Source organism: Tiliqua scincoides, chromosome 7, assembly GCF_035046505.1.
Source record: "Tiliqua scincoides isolate rTilSci1 chromosome 7, rTilSci1.hap2, whole genome shotgun sequence".
In the NCBI taxonomy this organism is placed as follows: Eukaryota; Metazoa; Chordata; class Lepidosauria; order Squamata; family Scincidae; genus Tiliqua; species Tiliqua scincoides.
This window is the reverse complement of record NC_089827.1, coordinates 54,107,797-54,127,610: the sequence shown is the minus strand read 5'-3', so window position 1 is coordinate 54,127,610 and position 19,814 is coordinate 54,107,797. Positions and strand designations below refer to the sequence as shown.

At 42.0% G+C, this 19,814-nt stretch overlaps 1 protein-coding gene across 2 annotated transcripts in view; it reads left to right on the top strand.

Moving 5' to 3' along the window:
• MYH9 (myosin heavy chain 9) overlaps positions 1–19,814 on the top strand; it is an 81,148-nt gene that overhangs the window by 32,836 nt on the left and 28,498 nt on the right. For both annotated transcript variants that reach the window (XM_066633415.1, XM_066633414.1), the window contains exons 4-12: positions 3,214–3,241; positions 3,609–3,702; positions 9,117–9,209; positions 9,905–9,968; positions 10,697–10,795; positions 11,931–12,074; positions 14,228–14,323; positions 16,251–16,369; positions 18,966–19,118. In XM_066633415.1, coding sequence (XP_066489512.1) covers positions 3,214–3,241; positions 3,609–3,702; positions 9,117–9,209; positions 9,905–9,968; positions 10,697–10,795; positions 11,931–12,074; positions 14,228–14,323; positions 16,251–16,369; positions 18,966–19,118 — 890 coding nt within the window. The remainder of the gene's footprint in view (positions 1–3,213; positions 3,242–3,608; positions 3,703–9,116; positions 9,210–9,904; positions 9,969–10,696; positions 10,796–11,930; positions 12,075–14,227; positions 14,324–16,250; positions 16,370–18,965; positions 19,119–19,814) is intronic.

Here is a 19,814-nt window from a genome sequence, read left to right as displayed (position 1 = left end):
AAGAACAGAATTCCATTGTTAGTGGGAAAGTCCCTCAAAGAGCAGATGGTAGCATATGTATTTACTACCAGGTACATATGCATTTGGGATGTGAAAAAGTTTCTTCTAAAGTTCAATGTATTGTCTCTGAAATAGTATGCAATCAGAGTAAGGCGTCCTAAAATCGTGTGCATCTGTGCGCATGCCAAGACTTGCCTTGGAACTTCTTGGGGCTAACAAACATTGTTCTTTACACTCAAACTTTCTTCTCCTCCTACTCCCTTTTTATCCTTGTGGTGCTCCAAACCCAGGTTTGCTCAGGTACAACACATGTCAAGGCTAAAATGTTGAAGTGGCAGGGTGTGTTCTTTTCCCACCTCCACTCTCAAAGTTGTTCCAAGAATTGGGGTGTGCAGGCAAGTAGTTCCTGCGGCTGTTTTCCAGTGTGGTGTGTCAGAATGAAAAACTGTATTTTAAAAAAAGCACTGTAAACATACAGGAAGGAAGATGGATGAAACATATATGCTCTTTATCATGCTGGCTTTGTCAGTATCTTCAGTACAGTTGCAGGTCCAAGCTATGGTGATTTTAATATTAGTGTAGAGAGTTTTGGTCAACCCGAAAGAGCTGTATCTGGGGTTTGAAGGCAGCCTTTGCTTTCCAGCTGTAGTTGCATTGGCTGTGTTAATGAATTGTCTATAAGCAGGGATCAAGCCTTTGCCTTTTTAGCTTCACTTCCTCTTGGCTGGAGAGATGATGTCACTGTTGTGTGAATATGATATTCTCCTTTTATGGAGCTAAGCAGAGTGGACTGGGTTGCTCATGCAGAGGAAGTGGGTGATAAAAAGCCTGTTTGGATGTTCTGTAACTGACATGCTGCCTTAAGCTGTATGTTGCACTCTCTCCCACTCCCCTGTTAATGTCAAAGTGCCTTAGGCCTTCCTATTTGCTATATCTCCCTCCCAGTGCTGATTTGGCACTAGCATGTCTAAATCATATGTGCTTAAGAGGACTGTAATAAAATTAACAATTAAGTTCTTGGTGCTTAAGTAAATACAGCAGAGTTCCGTAGCTGTTTCTTTGGCCACGCAGCTTGCATTGACTCTCTGAAAAGAGAAATCATGCAACTGAAGTGGGCTCTAGTTCACAGTACTATGCTACATAAAACGCTGTTCATTAAGGTGCTGGGCTTGTATGTCTGTCTGGGAACTGTGTTCAGTGGACAACACTGCCACCCCTCTGCCTAGTAAATTAGGACTGTACTCTTTAAAATCTGTTGCTTTTTTGGTATACAGAGATTTGTCTTGCTAATAAATAGTATGGTGGGTGTGAATTAGTCTATTCTCCTAATAGCTACTCTGAAATGCAGAATCATTTGTATAATTAGACAAACATGCTATTAAACAAAAGAGATGGAGGTTGCTTGCAATTATATTTAAAGAAAAATCCCTCTTATCGCTGTTCATCATTTTCTTTCTACTCCATTCCCCTCTCCCATTTAAAAAAATTGAGTAGCAGATTCTGCTCTTTTCCCTCATGCTAGAGCTATGCTGGGTGTGGTGTTGAGGGAGAAACCCATTGTTTGTTCTACTGGGCAGTCTCTCTTGAAATTGGTGCCTTTGATCTGGCATCTGAATGGTGATCCTGCCCATGTTGCAAGAAAAACCATCCTATTTTGAAACGTTTAGTAACTGTCTCAAAGATGGAGAGCATCATGCAATATTTTGTATATTGGCTTCCTGCTGGGGTAGGGGCCGGGGGCTGGAATTCTGTTTGTTGAGCAACAGGAAGTAGCAGGCCATGTAGCATTTCTCAGCACACAGAAGAATTTCAGTTATCACAATGATGAGTGCTCTGCACGGCTGGGAAAAAAATTCCCTTGGATTCCAAAAGGGACTGTTTCCTTTTATGGTAGTGTCTGCACACTGCCATGTGACTTGCCTATACTTGCAGGTACATTCCTTGAAACTGGAGAAAGAGGTGACTAACAAACCTGCAGCACACAAATTAGAGGGGGGGAGATGTATTGCCACAAGTATTGAAGTATGTGGTGGATGGGTTCTCTGACTACTTGTCTGCGAATATGATTGTGTAGAGAGTGAAGAAACTCCTTATTCCCGCTCACTCTAATTAGTCAGTGGCTGAGTCATGTTTTTTCTGCATGTTGCAATGGAAGTGCCTTCTGCCCCTGGCAGGATGGTGCCTCCTGTAGGCAGAAGGTTTTACTGATGGGGCTGCAAGAAGCCTTTTCTCGTTGTGAAATCTTTGGCAAAGGCCCTGTGTAAAACAATTTCCCTTAATTCTACAAAAGTTTGCTATAGTTTCTTCTATAGAAGAAAGCACCCATCGCTTAAAGTCATAATTATTCAGTGAAACAGTAACCTCTCTGGAATTGTCTACATGCTATAGAACCACCCAGTTAGTTCTCTTTGCTACTGAATAGCCCCAGGAGATGTCTGTGCAAATGACTCATTAGTCAGTCCCCTGATCCTCCCTCAAAATGCCCAACCATGCAGAACCAGTATGTCTCCGTGTGAACTGTTGACCAATGTGAAGTCTTGGCTGCTTTGGCTTTCCTAACTTTTCAGGGATTCTGAAGTATACTCCTGTCACTCATCTGGTGTTACAAGTTTATACTATTGGAGTAATATTCTTAACTGGTTAGTAATTATTCTGAGTGATAATTAAATGACAATATATAAATTACAGCCCTTGAACCATATCTGATATTCTCCTTTACTTTTCATCCCTTTAATAACCATCTCAGTGACAAAGTCATCCTGGTTCCATAAAAAGAGTGAGAAGGGGGTTTACATATGTGGTGCAGTTAGCCTTTTTCTAGGCTTAGCTAAAGTAAACTTCTTGCATCAAGTATAAGGGGAGGGGTGAGGGCAAAAATGCTACTACTGCAATCCTTCCCCTTCCCTGATGCTTGACAAAACACCCCCTTCCCCGGCTATGCAAAGAGGATAGTGGTACTGAATGTGGACATTATTTTTTTAGACTTTCTTTTCTAGAGGAACGGGAGCAAACCCCATTTCCCCATCCTCTTGCTTGCATTCACAGAATATGCATTTATGGTGAAAAAGCTGAATTTAGGTTTTAGTGTGGAGTGCTGTAGTGTGATTCATATGAATCGGGACCTCTTAAAGACCATGTGCCTCCACTTAGGTTCAAGCCACTTTCCCCCTTCCTGTGTCCTGTCTGATCATGTTTTGTTTGCTTCCATTTCAGATCGAGAGGACCAGTCAATTCTCTGCACGTAAGTATTTGCATAATTTCCATTTCTCAGTTAAAATATTGCCAAAGTGCAGTTGGCGCAGCAGCGCTTGTATTGTAAACTCTCACCTCTTTGGTCCTAGATAGCTTTAGAAGAGGTGGGTGTGTACAGGGTCTTGCATGTATTTAACTGGTCTTGCTGGAGACACTGTGTAAAGCACCCCCTGGTGGGCACAGTCCTTGAAGTGAAAATGGTTAGAACTAAGAGCTAGCCAGACATTGATAGGCATTGTGATGCCTTGCCTCCTTATTCAGGCTATTGAGACACTTGGGGTAATGACCAGGGTCCTATGACAACCTTTGCAGAGCTATTGTTTCAATATATTCTGAGTATGTTTGGTTTGTTGCAGAGGTGAATCAGGAGCTGGCAAGACAGAAAATACCAAGAAGGTCATCCAGTACCTGGCTCATGTTGCTTCATCACACAAGAGCAAAAAGGATCAAGTAAGTGTCTGCAGTGTAACTGAGGGCTTTGCTGTGCTATTTGAACTTGCACAAGTTCATGTGAGATACTTCTAGGACAAGTTGGTTCTTGGTTACCAAACGTGAATGATCATAAAGTCATTCGAGTCTACCAGATGTGGTGCTACTGACTTTCCTAATTGGTACCTGCTGACTTTGAAGACGGTGGCAGCAGATATAGAGTTCAGTCCAAGTGACTCTCTGTGTAAAAGGCTCCAGCATCATGCAAATTCCTGCTACCCTGGGCTGGGATGTATTTGGCTAATTTGGACAACATGTACGAAGCTGGTCCCTTTTGTGCATTCCTCAGTAAGGGTGTATAAAACTCCCACTTCTTGGGAGTCCTGGGGCTTTTTAGTTTAGTTATGAATTTACTGGGGGACAGGTCTTCTGAATTGCTTGTCTATGCATGCTGTTAATATACATGTCAAAATAGTGGGGTGATTCTGGGATGGAACCCACTGGGCCCCTTCACTGTGATTAAGCTAAAGAGCTCCAGTATGTCAGGAAGTCAACAATGCGTTGCAGCACAGACATGGGAAGAGGGCCTGATTGGTATGTATTGTCTGAACTGTCTCATAACATCTGTTTGACATATGACTATTATCCTCCTAGAGTTGTGATCTTTTCTTTCATTTTCAGTGGGGAAAAAAATGTCCATCACTTGAATGTTCTGCTTTGATATTGTAGGTAGAAACCCTAAGAATGTCATAAGTTTTATGCTCAGAGGGTTATCTATGAAATGTTGTCTAATTTTTCCCCTTCTCCTTTGGATGGATTATGTCCGAAATCAGTTGGGACTTCGTAGGTGAGCTGCACGTTTACTGCACGTTCTGCACCAGGAATGCGTGTGCTGCCCCATTGTGTGATTTATAGCAGCTTTTCACTCCACCAGTGTCACTTTCTGCTGCTAGAACTATCTTGTAAACCAATTCACAGTGTTTTGCACAGGCTTCCCCTCGATGCCTCAACTTGGGAGACCACAGTTTATCCTATAACTCTTTCACTTGTAATCTAAGCTTGTCAGTAGTTCTTGCTTTAGGTCTGTCTTGCAGAATTTCTGAAGTGTGCTGAGTGAGGTGTTCTGCACAGTGACATCAATATCCTCTTGGAATAGTACAGAGTATCTGGTATCCCTGCTGTTCAGGCCAGATGGGGTTGGCTGACTTTTCTCCAGGATGTTCAGCACTCTGAGCTTACTAGCTGTGGGTGCTGGATGCTGGGAAAGGTCAGGCAGACACTGCCCCTCCACAGACTGGATGTTCTGGCCCAGAGCCTCTTTGTCAGAGTTAAAACACATGGGGAAATGCTGGTTTATCTTTCAAATGTTATAATGAAACCCAGATGCCAAGTGTATTCCCATAATACATAAAATCTTGGGTTTTGAGACTTTAACATACTGGCATGCCGTTTATATAGGTTTTAGTTCTCAAAATGTACTTGTGCATGGTGTGTGGGTCTGTATGTGCATGTGCACATAAGTAGCTCCTGAAAGAAAACCAAGATTCAGCCCTTCTGTATGCAGTGTGTTGAGAGAGCTTTTTCCATGGACAGTCAACAGCAATACTTAGAAATGTATGTTGTTCTTAGGATCCTGGGTCTGTACCTATACAGTGTCTTAATGCTATCAAATCTAGGACATATTGTTTGGACAAGGTTGCAGAACAATTGGATTCTCCGTCCTTGTTTCTTGAATGGATAGTGTGTGTGTGTTAGAAGCCCAGAACGAATACAGGACACTTTCTGAGTAGTCGGGTGGGTTGCTACTAGTAGATCTGACTCAGAACCTCTTTTACCAGCCTACCCTTTAGAGTAGTAGTTTCCTACTTTTTGAAGACTGCGGACTGGCTATGCCTGTGCTTGGAACTGTTGCAGACCACCAGGTGCACAGCTATATTAGGACCAGGGGCTGCTGTGATGACATCATTTTGTCATCACCAGTGGCTGCCAGATTGGCCTGATTTTGGACCAGTCTGACCGAAGGGAGGGCAGGAGAACTCAAACTAGTGAGGTGACGAGTGCATAGCACTCCACTTGCCTCCCAACTTCTGGGCCTGGGCTGACCACCTCCTGTGCTCCCAAGGACCCTCTGATTCTCAAACCACAGGTTGGGAGCCACTGCTTTAGATGCTGGACAATAATGGTAGGATGGCAAAGAGCTGTGAGAGATAATATCGTAAATCCAGATTATATACTTGGATTCTATGCTTTGACCACTGGAGATGTCTTTCATTTGTCCCATAACTACTTGAGGAAACTGTTCACTTCTCAGTTAGGAATTCCTGAACTCTTCCCTTAACACCCCCACCCCAAGTACTTCCAGACAGTTCTGTTCTTAACATTCAAGCAGTCCCTGGTACTTTTCAGTTGGTCAGCATGAGTTGCTTGCCTTGCCAGAGGAAAACACTGGTGTTATCAACTGCTTCTAGGAAGTGTGGGATTAGGATGAAACTGACAACTTCCTTAAACATTGTTCCAATCCATTCTGAACCCTTGTAAGATTCCCTTCAGCTGGCTTGAGTCATGAGTAGAAGGAAAAATATTTAAAGCCTTTCCCGGACAAGATGTCAAATTTCTGATGGCTCCCTAGAGTGAGACTGTTCTTAGAGGGAGAACTCTGGAGCGACTATGTGGGAAAAAATTTAAAAGATGTTTCTTTATGCAAGATACTCAAAGCCATGAAAGGCTAAGATGTCTGCCCACCCCCACACTGTGACCAAAGGGAATAGAAGCTGTGGTTGCAACCGAAGCGTGAGCAATCCAGTGAATCTTCAAAAGGCCTGCAGGCATGTCTCTTGCATCTGTGTGGGTGGAGCAGCAGAAGGCTGACTGACCCAGTCTCTGGGCCGAGACCTATGAAATGGCTGCCAGGTGGAGGATGTGGGCAATGCCTGTCTGTGGCACCTCTTACAATATATTGGGCAATGCTGTGAGCAGCAGCTTCCCTGGGAGTAGTTCAGCAGCATAGTGCAAATCCTATGCAGCAAGCTGCTCCCTGTGAAACATTGTTACAGGTGTATAGATCTATTTGCTACAGTTTCAGGCAATCCGTGTCTGGAGGTGGGGCTTAATTTGAAAAAAACTAAACTTTCATACCAGTTAAAGTCATTTTTAATTCAGAAAAAATGACTATTGTAAAGCAAAATATCACAGAAGGCTTAAGTAAGGAGTGACTTCACAGGCTAAATTGGCCACTTACAATCCACATTAAAACAACGTATTGCACAAGAAGAGACATTGCGAAATTCAGGAGGCAGCTGAGGATAGATGTTCATAGGGTGCACTGAGACCGGTCTAGGCAATATTTTGCTCCTGGGACTGATCATATGGAGAAACTGAAAATGACCCCTGAGTTCTCATGTCCCTCACTATAGAAGTACATGACTAAATGGGGATACCACAGTTGTTTGAACATGGGATGTCCCTCAAACCTGCAAAACTTATTTTATAGAATTCTAAACCACTCCCATTTTTTTGTCCTGGGATGGGGAATGATGACTGAACTGGCCCTATTTAAGGGATTAAAAAAGGGATTGCACTTGGTTTGGGGTTGCCAACAGCCATATCGTAACGTGTGTTTAGAAGCACTGCACATTCCTATTTTGCTACCAATCAGGCAGCCAGTTCTTTGTTCAAATTCCTCAGTTGGCTGGCTTCCACAGGATCTACAACAGCTTTTGCTCCTTCTGATCTAAAATGCTCTCCCTCATTGTTGCCATGTTTCTTGCACATGGTGTGGCTTGACCCCAAACAGTTTGTGGTTCTTGCCAGTTCTGTTGTGCATTCTTGTAATAGAGAAGTCACAAGATTAATGCTGGCTACACAAGGTTTTCAAAGCAGCCAGTACCTTCATAGTTACATCTTTTAATTTTTTTAGCCAAATGCTGTACTGTGGCATTGCAATAGTGATGCTGTAGCTCTTTCCTCTACACATGGCTTTTCTAGTCTTGACCCTGCTGTTTAAATTGTAATGTTTCGGATTATGACACCGCATATTTCCATAGCAACACTTTGCAGTCACAAACAAAGGATTTGGACTTCACTGCAGGATCAAACGGGAGAATCCAAGGAAGAAGGGGGTTTTTGGGTGGGGGGAGGAGCAGAGGCTATTCTGGCACTTGTGCATGTGTGGCAACAGCCAAAAAATTACTGCATTACTGACAAAATAAACTTCTGAGGCTTTACTTCCTTCAGCACAGCTGATGGGGTGGTCTTTGATGGATAGCAGCTGTCTTAGCCTGTGTTCATTCCCATGGCTCAACAGTCCTTTGTGACAGTGTTAATAATCTTCTTGTGGCTGTTGTCCTTTGTGGCTTGCTACAGTAGAATCAAATGCTGGGTTTTCCAAAGTACAGTATAACCTGAACATGCCAGGAGAAGAATCTTACAGCACAATCCTATACATATCGACTCAAAAGTAAATCTCATTGTGTTCAGTGGGGCTTACTTCCAGGAAAATTTGTATAGGATTGTCGCCTTAGAGCCATAGGAACTCTACACTTGGAATGCAAGAGTAGCAATATCTGACTGATTTCATAATTTGCCACTCCTGTTGAAAGAGATGGTGGAGGGTGTAAAGGAGTGGAAAATGAAGTGGTGTTGTGACATTTGTGCACTCAGATCTTTACAAAATGCTGCTTCAGTTTGGGTGTGAGAGACGAAATGTCAATTCTGACCCTGATGTAGAGCTGCACTCCAAATGTGCAAGATTCTTGAATAAACAGAGTTCAGTGGAAAGCCAGCTCAAAAAACTTGAAGAATGGGGGAGGGGGTACTGGGCTAGGAGCATACAGTGGTAATGCTTATATAGAGCCTTCATTGGCATTAAAATCAATAACAACCCTAACCAGTAATACATACAGAGGCAGAAGCATTCAGCAGCTTTAAAAATCATACAGTAGCAAATAGTTGGAGCAGGCATATAAACATTCTTAGGCTACTCAATCTCAACATATTCGGCAGTATCATAATTTGAGCCTGTTCTCCATGTTGTTCTATTGATAGAAGAGAGCGAGAAAGCTGAAAATGTAGCTTCTTTTGTCCTCACAGTGTTGAGCTCCAGAGAAATAGATGGTAATGCAGTATGATCTTTGTCCCAGGAAAAAAAACTGTTGTCCTACTCTGACTAATCAGTGTGTTTAGCAAGGGCAGCAAATGCACAGGAAATTCAGTTTTGCTAGTCTGGTTGGAATAATTTTCGTTGTGATTAATGCTGTCTTAACCAGGGGAAGGACTGCAATTTGTCTAGTGTGCACCTTCCAACTGACGTAACTTGATTGGTAAAAATGAGAATTTGAAACCATGAGTTGGCGAAATACCTGGCAATTGATTTCCACCCTCTAGAATCCAGAGTCTGATTGCAAGGTGATTGTCTATTGTTGACTTCCATCCTCTAGGGGGAGCTTGAGAGGCAGCTGCTTCAGGCCAACCCTATCTTGGAGGCCTTTGGAAATGCCAAAACAGTGAAAAATGACAATTCCTCAAGATTTGTGAGTAACTGTTTATACTTTAATCTTCTCTTTCTAGAAGGGTGGTTTAGCTGAATGGGTCATTGGCTGTTTAGCCTTGGATGCAGTTCTGAGTGCCTCCTCTGCAAATCTCTCTCTTTATATCTCCTTCTGCAAAAGAAGTTAAGCCCTCTGGAAATATTTTGAAGATTTAGTCTTCATAGGGAATAGTTTATTTTGATTATATCAGTCACATATATGTGTGTATAATATATGAAATGTGACTGATAAAAATCACAATAAATTAAGCTATTCCCTATGAAGTGTAAATCTTTGAAATCTTTCCAGAGGGTTTAACTTCTTTTACAGGAGGAGACTCTTCAGTAATAGAGAAACATTGAAAGTAGCATTGTGCATTATGTTAGATGTTGAAATGTTCTGTGCTCATGTAGCACTTGGACAAAAGTCACCTTGTTTTCTACTATTAATTTAAAATGATCCTACTGTTCTGTCACAAGTGACACCCCAGCTGTCAATACAAGGTGCAATACAAATGGAGTAGAAAAACCTAGATCCATGCTTGGTGGTTCTGAGATTGGTTTAACAAGAGTACCTCCTGTTGCTGATGTTTGGCGAAATGAGCTTCAGTTTTGTTGGCGTATGGGAGGACAGATCTGGATGGGTTAATGTGGGCAGATGGTTAATACTTTTGGTTTTTTGCATGCTTTTTCTTCCAGGGAAAATTCATCAGAATCAATTTTGATGTTAATGGCTACATTGTTGGAGCCAATATTGAGACCTGTATCCTTGGCCGAGTGGGGAAAATCCAAACAAATAATGCAGGGGAAAATGAGAGGCACAGACAGACAAAATTGCAAGCATTCATCTTGGTTCAGACATTGGACAGCATTTTGAGGTTCTGCTTTGAAAAGCAACTTGCGTCTTGTGAAATGACGGGTGATCTTTAGGGACTCCAAACTGTAATCATGTACCTACCAATAAAGATGAACCTTTTCTTCTCTACTGTTGCTTGAACTCTGAAGTATTTTATCCAGTTCAGCATGACAGCCCCACTGTAAAAATTATATCTAGCTCAAGAGCACTGTGGGTGGGATTGCTGTCGGCCAATGGCAGGATGCCAGAGTATGGCAGAGCAGCATCTGAGCTTTCCCCTAAGCCTCTTCAAGGCTTTTTGCACCCTAGAGAAGGTGGACTGCTAAAACTTTGCCTATGTAAACTCATGCAAGCATGCTTACTTTGCATATTTTAAAGAATATTTGCAAGGGTGTGTTTCCCCTTGTAGTACTATGGTGACAAAATGAGGATTAATATGAGCAGAAGTCTGGAGAGGATGCAGGGTAAAGAGGCTGTATTCCTGAACTCTGTTTTTGTTGAATGGCTCACCCACCCACTGGTATTACATTTTGAAAAAGGAGCCAAGGATCTTGGGAATTGGTGTCAGATGCTGTATGTGTAGAACTGTGTAGAGCTGAACAGCCCCCGGCTATTTTTCCTTAACTTGGATAAAGATCTCCTGGAGAAATCGCGAGCAATACGTCAGGCCAAAGAAGAGCGGACGTTCCACATTTTCTACTACTTGCTGTCGGGGGCAGGAGAGCACCTGAAGAGTGAGTATTTGGTATTTAAATGATCATAGAATGTTAGAGTTGAAAGGGGCCTTAAAGGTAACTTAATCCAACCACCCATGCCAATTTAGTACAGGCATCTTCTACAGCATCCCAGTGAGGTGGCCAGCCAGCCTTTGTTGGAGGTTTTCCAACAAGGGAAAGACCAGTACTACATGAGGCAGGCTGTTCCGGACAGCTCTTAAAGAATTCTTCCAAATATGTAGCCTGAATCTATTTCCTTGACTTTCCAACCTGTTTTAGCCCTGTCCTTGGAAGCCACAGAAAGGAAGCCCCTTCTGTGACAACCCTTCAGATGCTTGCAGATGACAAGCATAGCACCCCTTAATCTTCTGTTCTCCAGGTCAAACATACCGAGCTACTTTGACCATTCCTCATAGGACATAGATGTTTGGCACAAGCATCCTAGTTGTTGGCAATCTTTCACCCTCACATTGGAAATTCAGTATTCTCTTAAAACTGTCCTGGTAGTTTATTTGGTATCTGGTACACATAGTCTTGTTTGCAGACCTTATCTCCATTTCCTTATTTGAATGGCTGCCTTGACTTTAAATTATGGTATGTGAGGCATTGGAAATGTTACAGCATTCCTTGCATACTGTAAGTGAATTCACTGTCGGGGCAGTACCTTCCAAATCAAAATCAAAATTGACAAGCAGTTTGCCTTCCACTTAACTGCAGGCAAGAATGTAGGCAACAGAGGGTGTTTGTTTCCTAGGCAGCCTTTCCTCTGCAGAAGTAACCAGACATCCTGCCATACAGCCCTTCTACAGCTCTTCATAAGTATTACACTGAATGGATTTGTGAAACCGGAGACTATGTAATTGAGAAGCTAACCCAGCTAAGGGAGAAAATGTGGTGGTGTTACCCTACTGTTTTTGGCAGAGTTCCCCAATCTCTAGTTTAATAGATCTCAGCTATTGCCAGAAAGCAAGAATCATTAAGCTACAGTTTACCTGCAAGTCTTTCACATAATTCCTATAGCAAATATAATCCTGAGTAGTATTGCATCTGAGCTGTCAAACCTGTATTGCAATGTAGCCTGCAGTTCTGTATATTGTTACCCCACCCACAGATCCACAACCATGTCATGTGTAATCTTTTCCTTGTCTCCTAGATGATCTGCTGTTGGAGCCTTACAACAAATACCGCTTCCTTTCAAATGGACATGTTACAATCCCAGGCCAGCAGGACAAGGACATGTTTCAGGAAACCATTCAGGCAATGAGGATCATGAGCATTCCAGAGGAAGAACAAATGGGTATGAAATCAGCTGTGAGATGGTTGTGGAGAAGACTATCAAAGAACTGTAAAATCCCCAAACAGATTCTTGTCTCTTTGTCTTTGATCACTAGCATGTGTCTGTCTGGGAATATCAGGCAATGATGCAAATATAGATTATTGGGTAGTGGTCTGTTTCCAGATTCATTCTGGCAAGTGGTGAGCTGCTTGCTCTTTTCTGTCAAGAGGTAATTCAAAACCACATTTCTAGTCATACAGTGACTTATGGTCTACACACAATATGTGCTTATCATGATAGATTGTTGTGTTTGGTTGGGAAAGGAAAGGATTTGAACCATCTTTATATGCAAGTAAAAGACCTGCATCTTGCCTCTTTCCCATGCTGCTTTACATAGGAAAGCACATCTTGAGTTTATTCCCCCTTCTCCAAGGAGTTCAAGCTGGTGTATTTGGCCCTCCCCTTACCCATATCATCCTCAGGCAGCTTGTTGAAAAGACACAGACCAACCCAAGGTCACCTAGCAGGAATTTGAACCCAGATCACCCTGGTCTGATCACCCTTGTGCTACACTGGTTCACATTAGGCATCATTGCAGTAGGAATGTCTTGTACATATCTAAGTGGGCTAGACAGTTACTTAATTGGTCTGACTCCTTACATGGCAGACAATCACCAAACAATAAAATGTCATGGAAAAATTTCAGAGAGGTGATGGTATCCTGCAGAGTTCTTTGCAGCCTTGAGGTTCTTGTGCTAGATGGAATGGAAAAATGGTTTGCGAGACCCAAGCTACTTTGTAGCACACAGATGTGTCTGAGTGGGCCACTATAGTAGAGTGGTGTCAGGCTCCTTGTCTTGCTTTTTGAAAGCTTGACTTTCACTATGTTCTTCCTATTGCTACCTCTTGGGCTGTTGGTGAACATGAAGTTTAGATTTCAAAGTGCTCCACTGAGTAATTGACAAAAGAGCATACCAATATCTCTACTTGCCTTTTGAATCAGCAGAATGCATTAAGTATTCCATTAACATATGGAGATAAGCATCTGGAAGCCAGCTGCTCTGAAAGTCTAGTTGATGCTGAAGGCTCTGAACATAACCAGTGTGTATTTAATGGAATTATAAAACCAACATTTTAGTAAAAACGTTGGTCCACCTGATTCAGCAAACATAGAATGGGGAAGTGCGTGGCATTTCTTCACTCTGTAATGGCTTGCAAAGACTGTTTTAGCATTCAAGTTGGAACCTGAGATGCTGAGCCAGAAATGCAGCATCTTACACTCATGTCAAATGAGATGACCTGAAGGACTCGATTGCCTGCAGGCCATTGTGCTGCTTCTTTACTACCCACTTGCAGAATAAATCTCGTAGTGTAGCTTCAGTGTGGTGACCGGTGAATCTGAGGATGTAACTACTTGTAGGGCTGTGACTCATTTCTTAAGAGTAAGCACATAGCCCTCATGGATGTTGAGAGAGAAGCAGTGTTCCTGGTGAACTTGCAACTTGGGTTCTGAGCAGCATTACTTTTTGAGTGAACAAAGGCCTCTCTGCCTATAAGTCATACCTGACTATAGGTGCTGGTGTTGGCTTCTTTCTCTCCTTTCTGCATCTACCACTGCTTCTGTTATGGTGGGTGGTGTTGGTTTCCTCATATAAGCTGGGGGGGATGATACAATCGTTAACACGCTCTTGTGGTAGCATTAACATGTGCTTTCAATGCTTAGAATATTAAAAATACACTGCATGAATGTTTCTGCTGGTAGTTGTATGAGGCAGTTAATGTGCAAGACTGGCAGCAGCAAGTGACTGCAATCAAATGAGATGGTCATACAACTGCCGGAGGATTAGGCACTTATCGCACCTCTAGGGTAACATACAAAATTTCTTTGAATTTCATGCTCTTACTTCTTAGTATCTGTACTTCCCTGTCAAAAGATGTTTTTGAAATACCTTGGCATAGCTGGGAGAGAACTTTGCTTTCCTTCCCTCCTCCCACTTTGCCTAGGTAGAGAATGAGTTAAAGGAGGACGAACAGTTCCTTGAGTGATATTCCAAACCACCTTCCTCTTTCAGCAATCACAGTCATACACTTGCACTCTGATACCAAATGGTCAACAGATGGACATTTCTTTGACTCTTAAGCAATATGTAGTGACTTGTTTTGCCTTCTTTCAGGTCTGCTAAGGGTGATCTCAGGTGTTCTTCAGCTTGGCAATATTGTCTTCAAGAAGGAACGTAACACAGACCAGGCGTCCATGCCAGACAACACAGGTAAAAAGGTTGTTCTGGGTACAGCCTGGAAGGCAAGTCTTTTTCTGAGAGCCACCTGGGTTTTAAAATGTTGTGTGCATGTGATGGAGATTGACACATCTGCAGATCTGTGCCCTCAGGGAGTCTGGAGCGTAGTTGGATGCCTTTTGGGTTTTTGAATCTCCCAGTGTGTTGGGCTGTCGAGGTTGTAATGAGCAATCTGTGGGGTGCCTCCTGGTGGCAGTTTCTGCATGTAAATATTGGCCAAGCCATTGTGTTAATCAATGTCACCTTTGAATAGGCATGTGTAATGCTTACTCCTGAGAAGAATGTAGGGCAAGGGAGTGAAATGGGATTGAATAATAGGAGGAATGTGAGTTGGAGGAAGAAGACTGAAGAAAGGGAGAAGAAACCTGCTGAAAAAATAGCAGGTGCTGAGCAACGTGTGATAGGACTTGACTACTACCCAACTAGTGATGGACAGTTGATACTATTGCCACATAAGAGGGCTTTTGTTCATGGTTAACTGTTTGCCTCTCTTAATCTATAGCAGGGGTGCCCAAACCCTGGCCTGGGGGCCACTTGCGGCCTTCAGGGGCTCCCAATCAGGCCCTCGGGGAGCCTCCGGTCTCCAATGAGCCTCTGGCCCTCCAGAGACTTGCTGGAGCCCATGCTGGCCCGATGCAACTGCTCTCAGCATGAGGATGACTGTTCGACTTCTCACCAGAGCTGTGGGACAAGGGCTCCCTCTGCTACTTGCTGTTTCACGTCTGTGATGCAGCAGTGACAGAGAAGGAAAGGCTGACCTTGCTTTGTGCAAGGCCTTTTATAGGTCTTAAGCTACTGCAAGACCTTCATTCATTCATATAAGTTCCACCTCTAATAAATTCATTTATGTAAATTTATTCAAATTTTAAATATAAATTAATTCTTTTTTCCCCTGGCCCCCAACACAGTGTCAGAGAGATGATGTGACCCTCCTGCCAAAATGTTTGGGCAGCCCTGATCTATAAGATAATGAAATATGCATATTTACTACTCAAGTGATTGCTAATTGACCTTTCATCTACTTAGAACTGTGTTCATTATATAAATGCAAATGAACCTGATCGTCTTTCTAATTTAGAGTTTAGAAGTTCTCTAGAGTTCCTTCTAGTTTAGAGTTTAAACAAATTTAGCTGAAATTAGTTTAAATTTCATGCTTGGATGCGAGTGTCAAATATGAAACTTGCTGATTTGAAGGGGATTTTAACCTGGACATATGCTCAAGTTTATTGAATTTGCTCAGACTGTAGTTTTCTGGATTGTGAACGTCCAGTGCAAAAAATTTCAAGCCTGAAGGTTTGATCCTTGATTCAAAAGTTGGCTGGTCTTGAAACTTGATAGCATCTAATGCTCAGGTGAATGGAAGATGCATGCAATTCAATTGTAAAATGGTACAATGCCTCCATTTATTCTTGGAAGGCCCATCCTTATGAAACTGCTAAGGCCACTTGTGTGTACCCTCCAGCATCACATTGTGAGAATGTCACCGGCAAGCTAGGGGGGGGGGAATTGTAGACAATAAGACTTTAATAAAAGTGACTCAATGGCTCAGGTATCTTGGTAGGCAGCCTTGTACTTGAGAAAGCTCTTCAGCTGGTCAAGTTGATTGGCAAGAAGGGCCCATTTTTCTTTTCCCCTAAAGTAAGGGAAGTATGGGGAAATTAGAATATCTTTTATATTGTGAATCCCGCTCAGCCATCACTGTGGTATAGTGGATAACATGAAGCAGCCCAACAATCAACATTGCCAGCTCTTTCTCCACTATGGATGTGCTATTGGTTGAAAAACTACTGGGTTCCATTATTTGTCTAAGGAACAATTTGCTAGATATATTCTGCACCCCTTTCCCTTCACCAAAAATGGAAGAAAAAATAGATTATTTTGTTTTGCTCTTTTCCTGTAGCTGCTCAGAAAGTTTCTCATCTCCTGGGTATCAATGTGACAGATTTCACCAGAGGAATTCTCACTCCTCGTATCAAAGTAGGACGAGACTATGTTCAAAAGGCTCAAACAAAAGAGCAGGTATGTATTTTGCAGGATTGCAACAAATCACATTGACAGATCAGTCACCTGGGCCTGTAAAAGTGTAGAAGCCAAACACAGTAGAGCATAGATGTGAAAGTGCTCCGGCCTCCTCATTGTGATAGCATGCTCTCCCCCCCCCCCCACCCTTCACCCATGCAAGAAAATACCCCAGACACCCGCCGACAAGTCGACCCCACAGATAAGTCGGGGGCAGGTTTTGAGCCAACAATCATGGCATTTTCTATGGCCCTTGGATAAGTCGGGGGTTAAACTTAGGGGGGGTGTCTGACTATAGTTTTGTCTGATTTTACCGGAGGCAAGATCCTGAAAAATAACCTACCACTAATTGTTACCTAAGAACTGTAGTCTCTAATTTATTAAAAACATAGTAAAAGATCATAAGATGTTTTTATTCTTTTTTAAATTCTGACCTTCACCACCTTTTTGTAAACACTGTCAGAGTAAGTGCACTGTAAACTACATACCAGTAAAACAGTGGTTCCCAACCTGGTATTCACGTACTCCCAGGACACTCAACAGGACCTTTAGGGGTAATTGAAAAAGAATGGAATAATGGCAGAAAAAGGCAGGTCGTGCTCCAGAATGTCTGCCTGGCAAGGACCAGCAAGGCAGGAAGGGAGGTAGCTAGTGGGGCTGTGAAAGCCCCACCAATAGCTAATTTTTGGTCATGAATTCATCTATGAACCAGTGATTGAAAACCATCACAGTAAAAAAGCTGAAACATAATATGAAAAGTGATCAATCAGCCAGAATTTCTCAGCACACTTCTAGTGCAAAACAGTACGAAGGCAGAGTCTTCTGTTCTTCAAACAGATGAAAAGAGAAAATATGTGATGAATACATAAAGTCTGAGCTTTCATATGGAGGAGATGAAGGCTTGTAATATTAATTACAAACATTTTGCTAATATGAAAGGTACAATTTATGGAAATGGGCTGCCAAGAGATATGCAAGTGAAAAAGGTTGGGAACCACTGCAGGAGGTCCATGAATCAAATCTACCTTTAAGGTGGCTATGAGGAGAACCATGAATCAAAGACACCTTTAAGGTGTCTGGTGTGTTAAGCCAGAAGCTCTACAAACAACATACAACCCATAATACATTCCATAATACATTGATCTGGAGATAAGGTGAAGTGATAATTGGAGCTTGATTACTTGGCAAAAATTTCACCTATCTATGGTAGGTACAATCAACTAAAGAAAAATGGAAGGAAATTTAAAAATGTATATACATAATACATATGAAAAATACGAAGAAGTTAAAGCAGGCTGTACTATATGGATTAATGTTATAGTACAGCTTGCAATAAACTATTTGTATTTTTCATATGTATTTCATAGTATATCTAACAGTAGACATACTATGCTTAGATATCTAAAAAAGACTTCCAAATGCCCATAAATATGTCCTTGCATAACTGTCTATTAGCCATTTGGTCAAAGGGTGATTAACATTAAAAGGTCCTTGATACACTGAGTTATGAAAGGAGGGCACTTATTCTTCCAATATTGTAATATGTCTCTTGGCTACAGTAAGGGCACTGAAAATTCATTTTTGCTGTTGCTCTGTTAATTTCCATGCTACGGGTAACTAATTCCAAAGGACATAAGTATCAGCAAATATAGATATTATTGCAATATAACGTTAAAACTATTAACATCTTCCCAGAAAAATTATATTTCAAAATCAGATGCATGTTACTTTGACACATTAGAAAACCAGCATTTAGGTTCTGTAACTACCCCTTTACTATGAGGATGTTGCAGTATCCTGTAAACCCTGAAAATAATTTTTTGTTAAATTCGATGCAATCTAAGATCCCGAAGTATTTCAGGATGTTATTTAAAGCTACTTTCCATTGATTATACAAAACAGGAATGTCCAGCTCTGCATTCCTCTAAGTATTTGAGTAACATTAAGTGACATCAAATATTTATAAAAAAATATTGCAGGCTTTTTTCTTCCATGACTCTTAAAGTGCTTTTAGGAGTAAAAGTTTCAGAAGTGGATCATGCTGCGGAACCAAATCTAGATTCTAACAAATGTCATAATTGGCGGTATTGCCACTGATGATAGCAATTCATATTTAACCCTCAGCCTCAAAAACAAAAAGCCCCTTGATTTTGGCCAATTAATTGATCTAGAGCAGTGCTTCCCAAAGGCCTCCATGGGAGGTGGGAACCACGTTAAGTCTTTGTGGGCCTGGGGCTACAGCAGTGATGCGATCCCCAGGATTGTGCTGCTGCTGGAACAGAAGGGGGTTTTCTTCCTCATCTTAGGTAGTGCTTGTTCTCTGGGGGAGGGAGTGCAGAGAGCCCCAAAGAAGCCTTTGCAGGGCTCCCCAAACCTCTTAGAAACTAAAAACAGATCAGAAACCTCTTCTGGTTTTTTATCACGAAACAGGAAGTAGTTTCCAGTCTCTATTTTTCTGACTTATTACAAAGATTACACAAAACACATGAGAAAAGGTATATCATTTTATGTGTATTAACCTTGACCCAGAGGTACATGTCCTATGCTGTTCTCATTTTGAGTTGTGGTCTGACTTTATTCTCCTCCTTTTATTCAGGCGGACTTTGCAATTGAGGCTTTGGCTAAAGCAACATATGAGCGCATGTTTCGTTGGCTGGTGATGCGCATCAACAAAGCATTGGATAAGACAAAGAGACAAGGAGCATCTTTCATAGGAATCCTTGACATTGCTGGCTTTGAAATCTTTGAAGTAAGCAAAAGGCACAACTCATCTAGGAGACCTCCTTGTTTCTTGAAGTTAAACTAGATTTTAGCTGAACTAACCAAGTCCTCCCAGCCCTATATAAATTGGTCTGTACTATTAAGTTTGCTGCAGATATTTGACTTGGCATGATGTGTCTCAATGTACGTCAAAAATGTTGGTGCTAGATTGAATCCTTTAGTTTATATAGCATTAATGTGGGACTGATAGCTGCATATAGGGCAGTGTGGTGTTGAGGTTTTCCCTATTTATAACCTTTAGTTGCATTTTTACCCCTATGGAAAACGGGAAGGAGGGGTCTGGCTGGACAGTTTGCATGGTGTCAGTGATGGAATGTTCATATTTGAGCGGGAATTTCTGGGTTCAAACCTTCACTTGGTCAAGGCTTTCTGGGTGACTCTGGGTCAGTCATGATCTCTCAGACCAGCCTTGAAGTTCACAGGAAAAAAGTAAATATATAAACATTTATTTAGATGGTATTCCTGGGGAATGGGGTTGGTCCCAGAACTGGCGGATGGCATAGGAAGGGCTGGAGAGGTTGGTATTACTACTTTTCCTCCAGCTGTGGCTTGATTTGGGGGAGGAGGTCCCAATAAGTACTTTTCCAGATTAGCATCTTCCTTTGCTAGTGCTAAGAAGTCTGGCTTGGATGCCTTTGAGAAGCCCACTGCAGTTCTGCCGCAT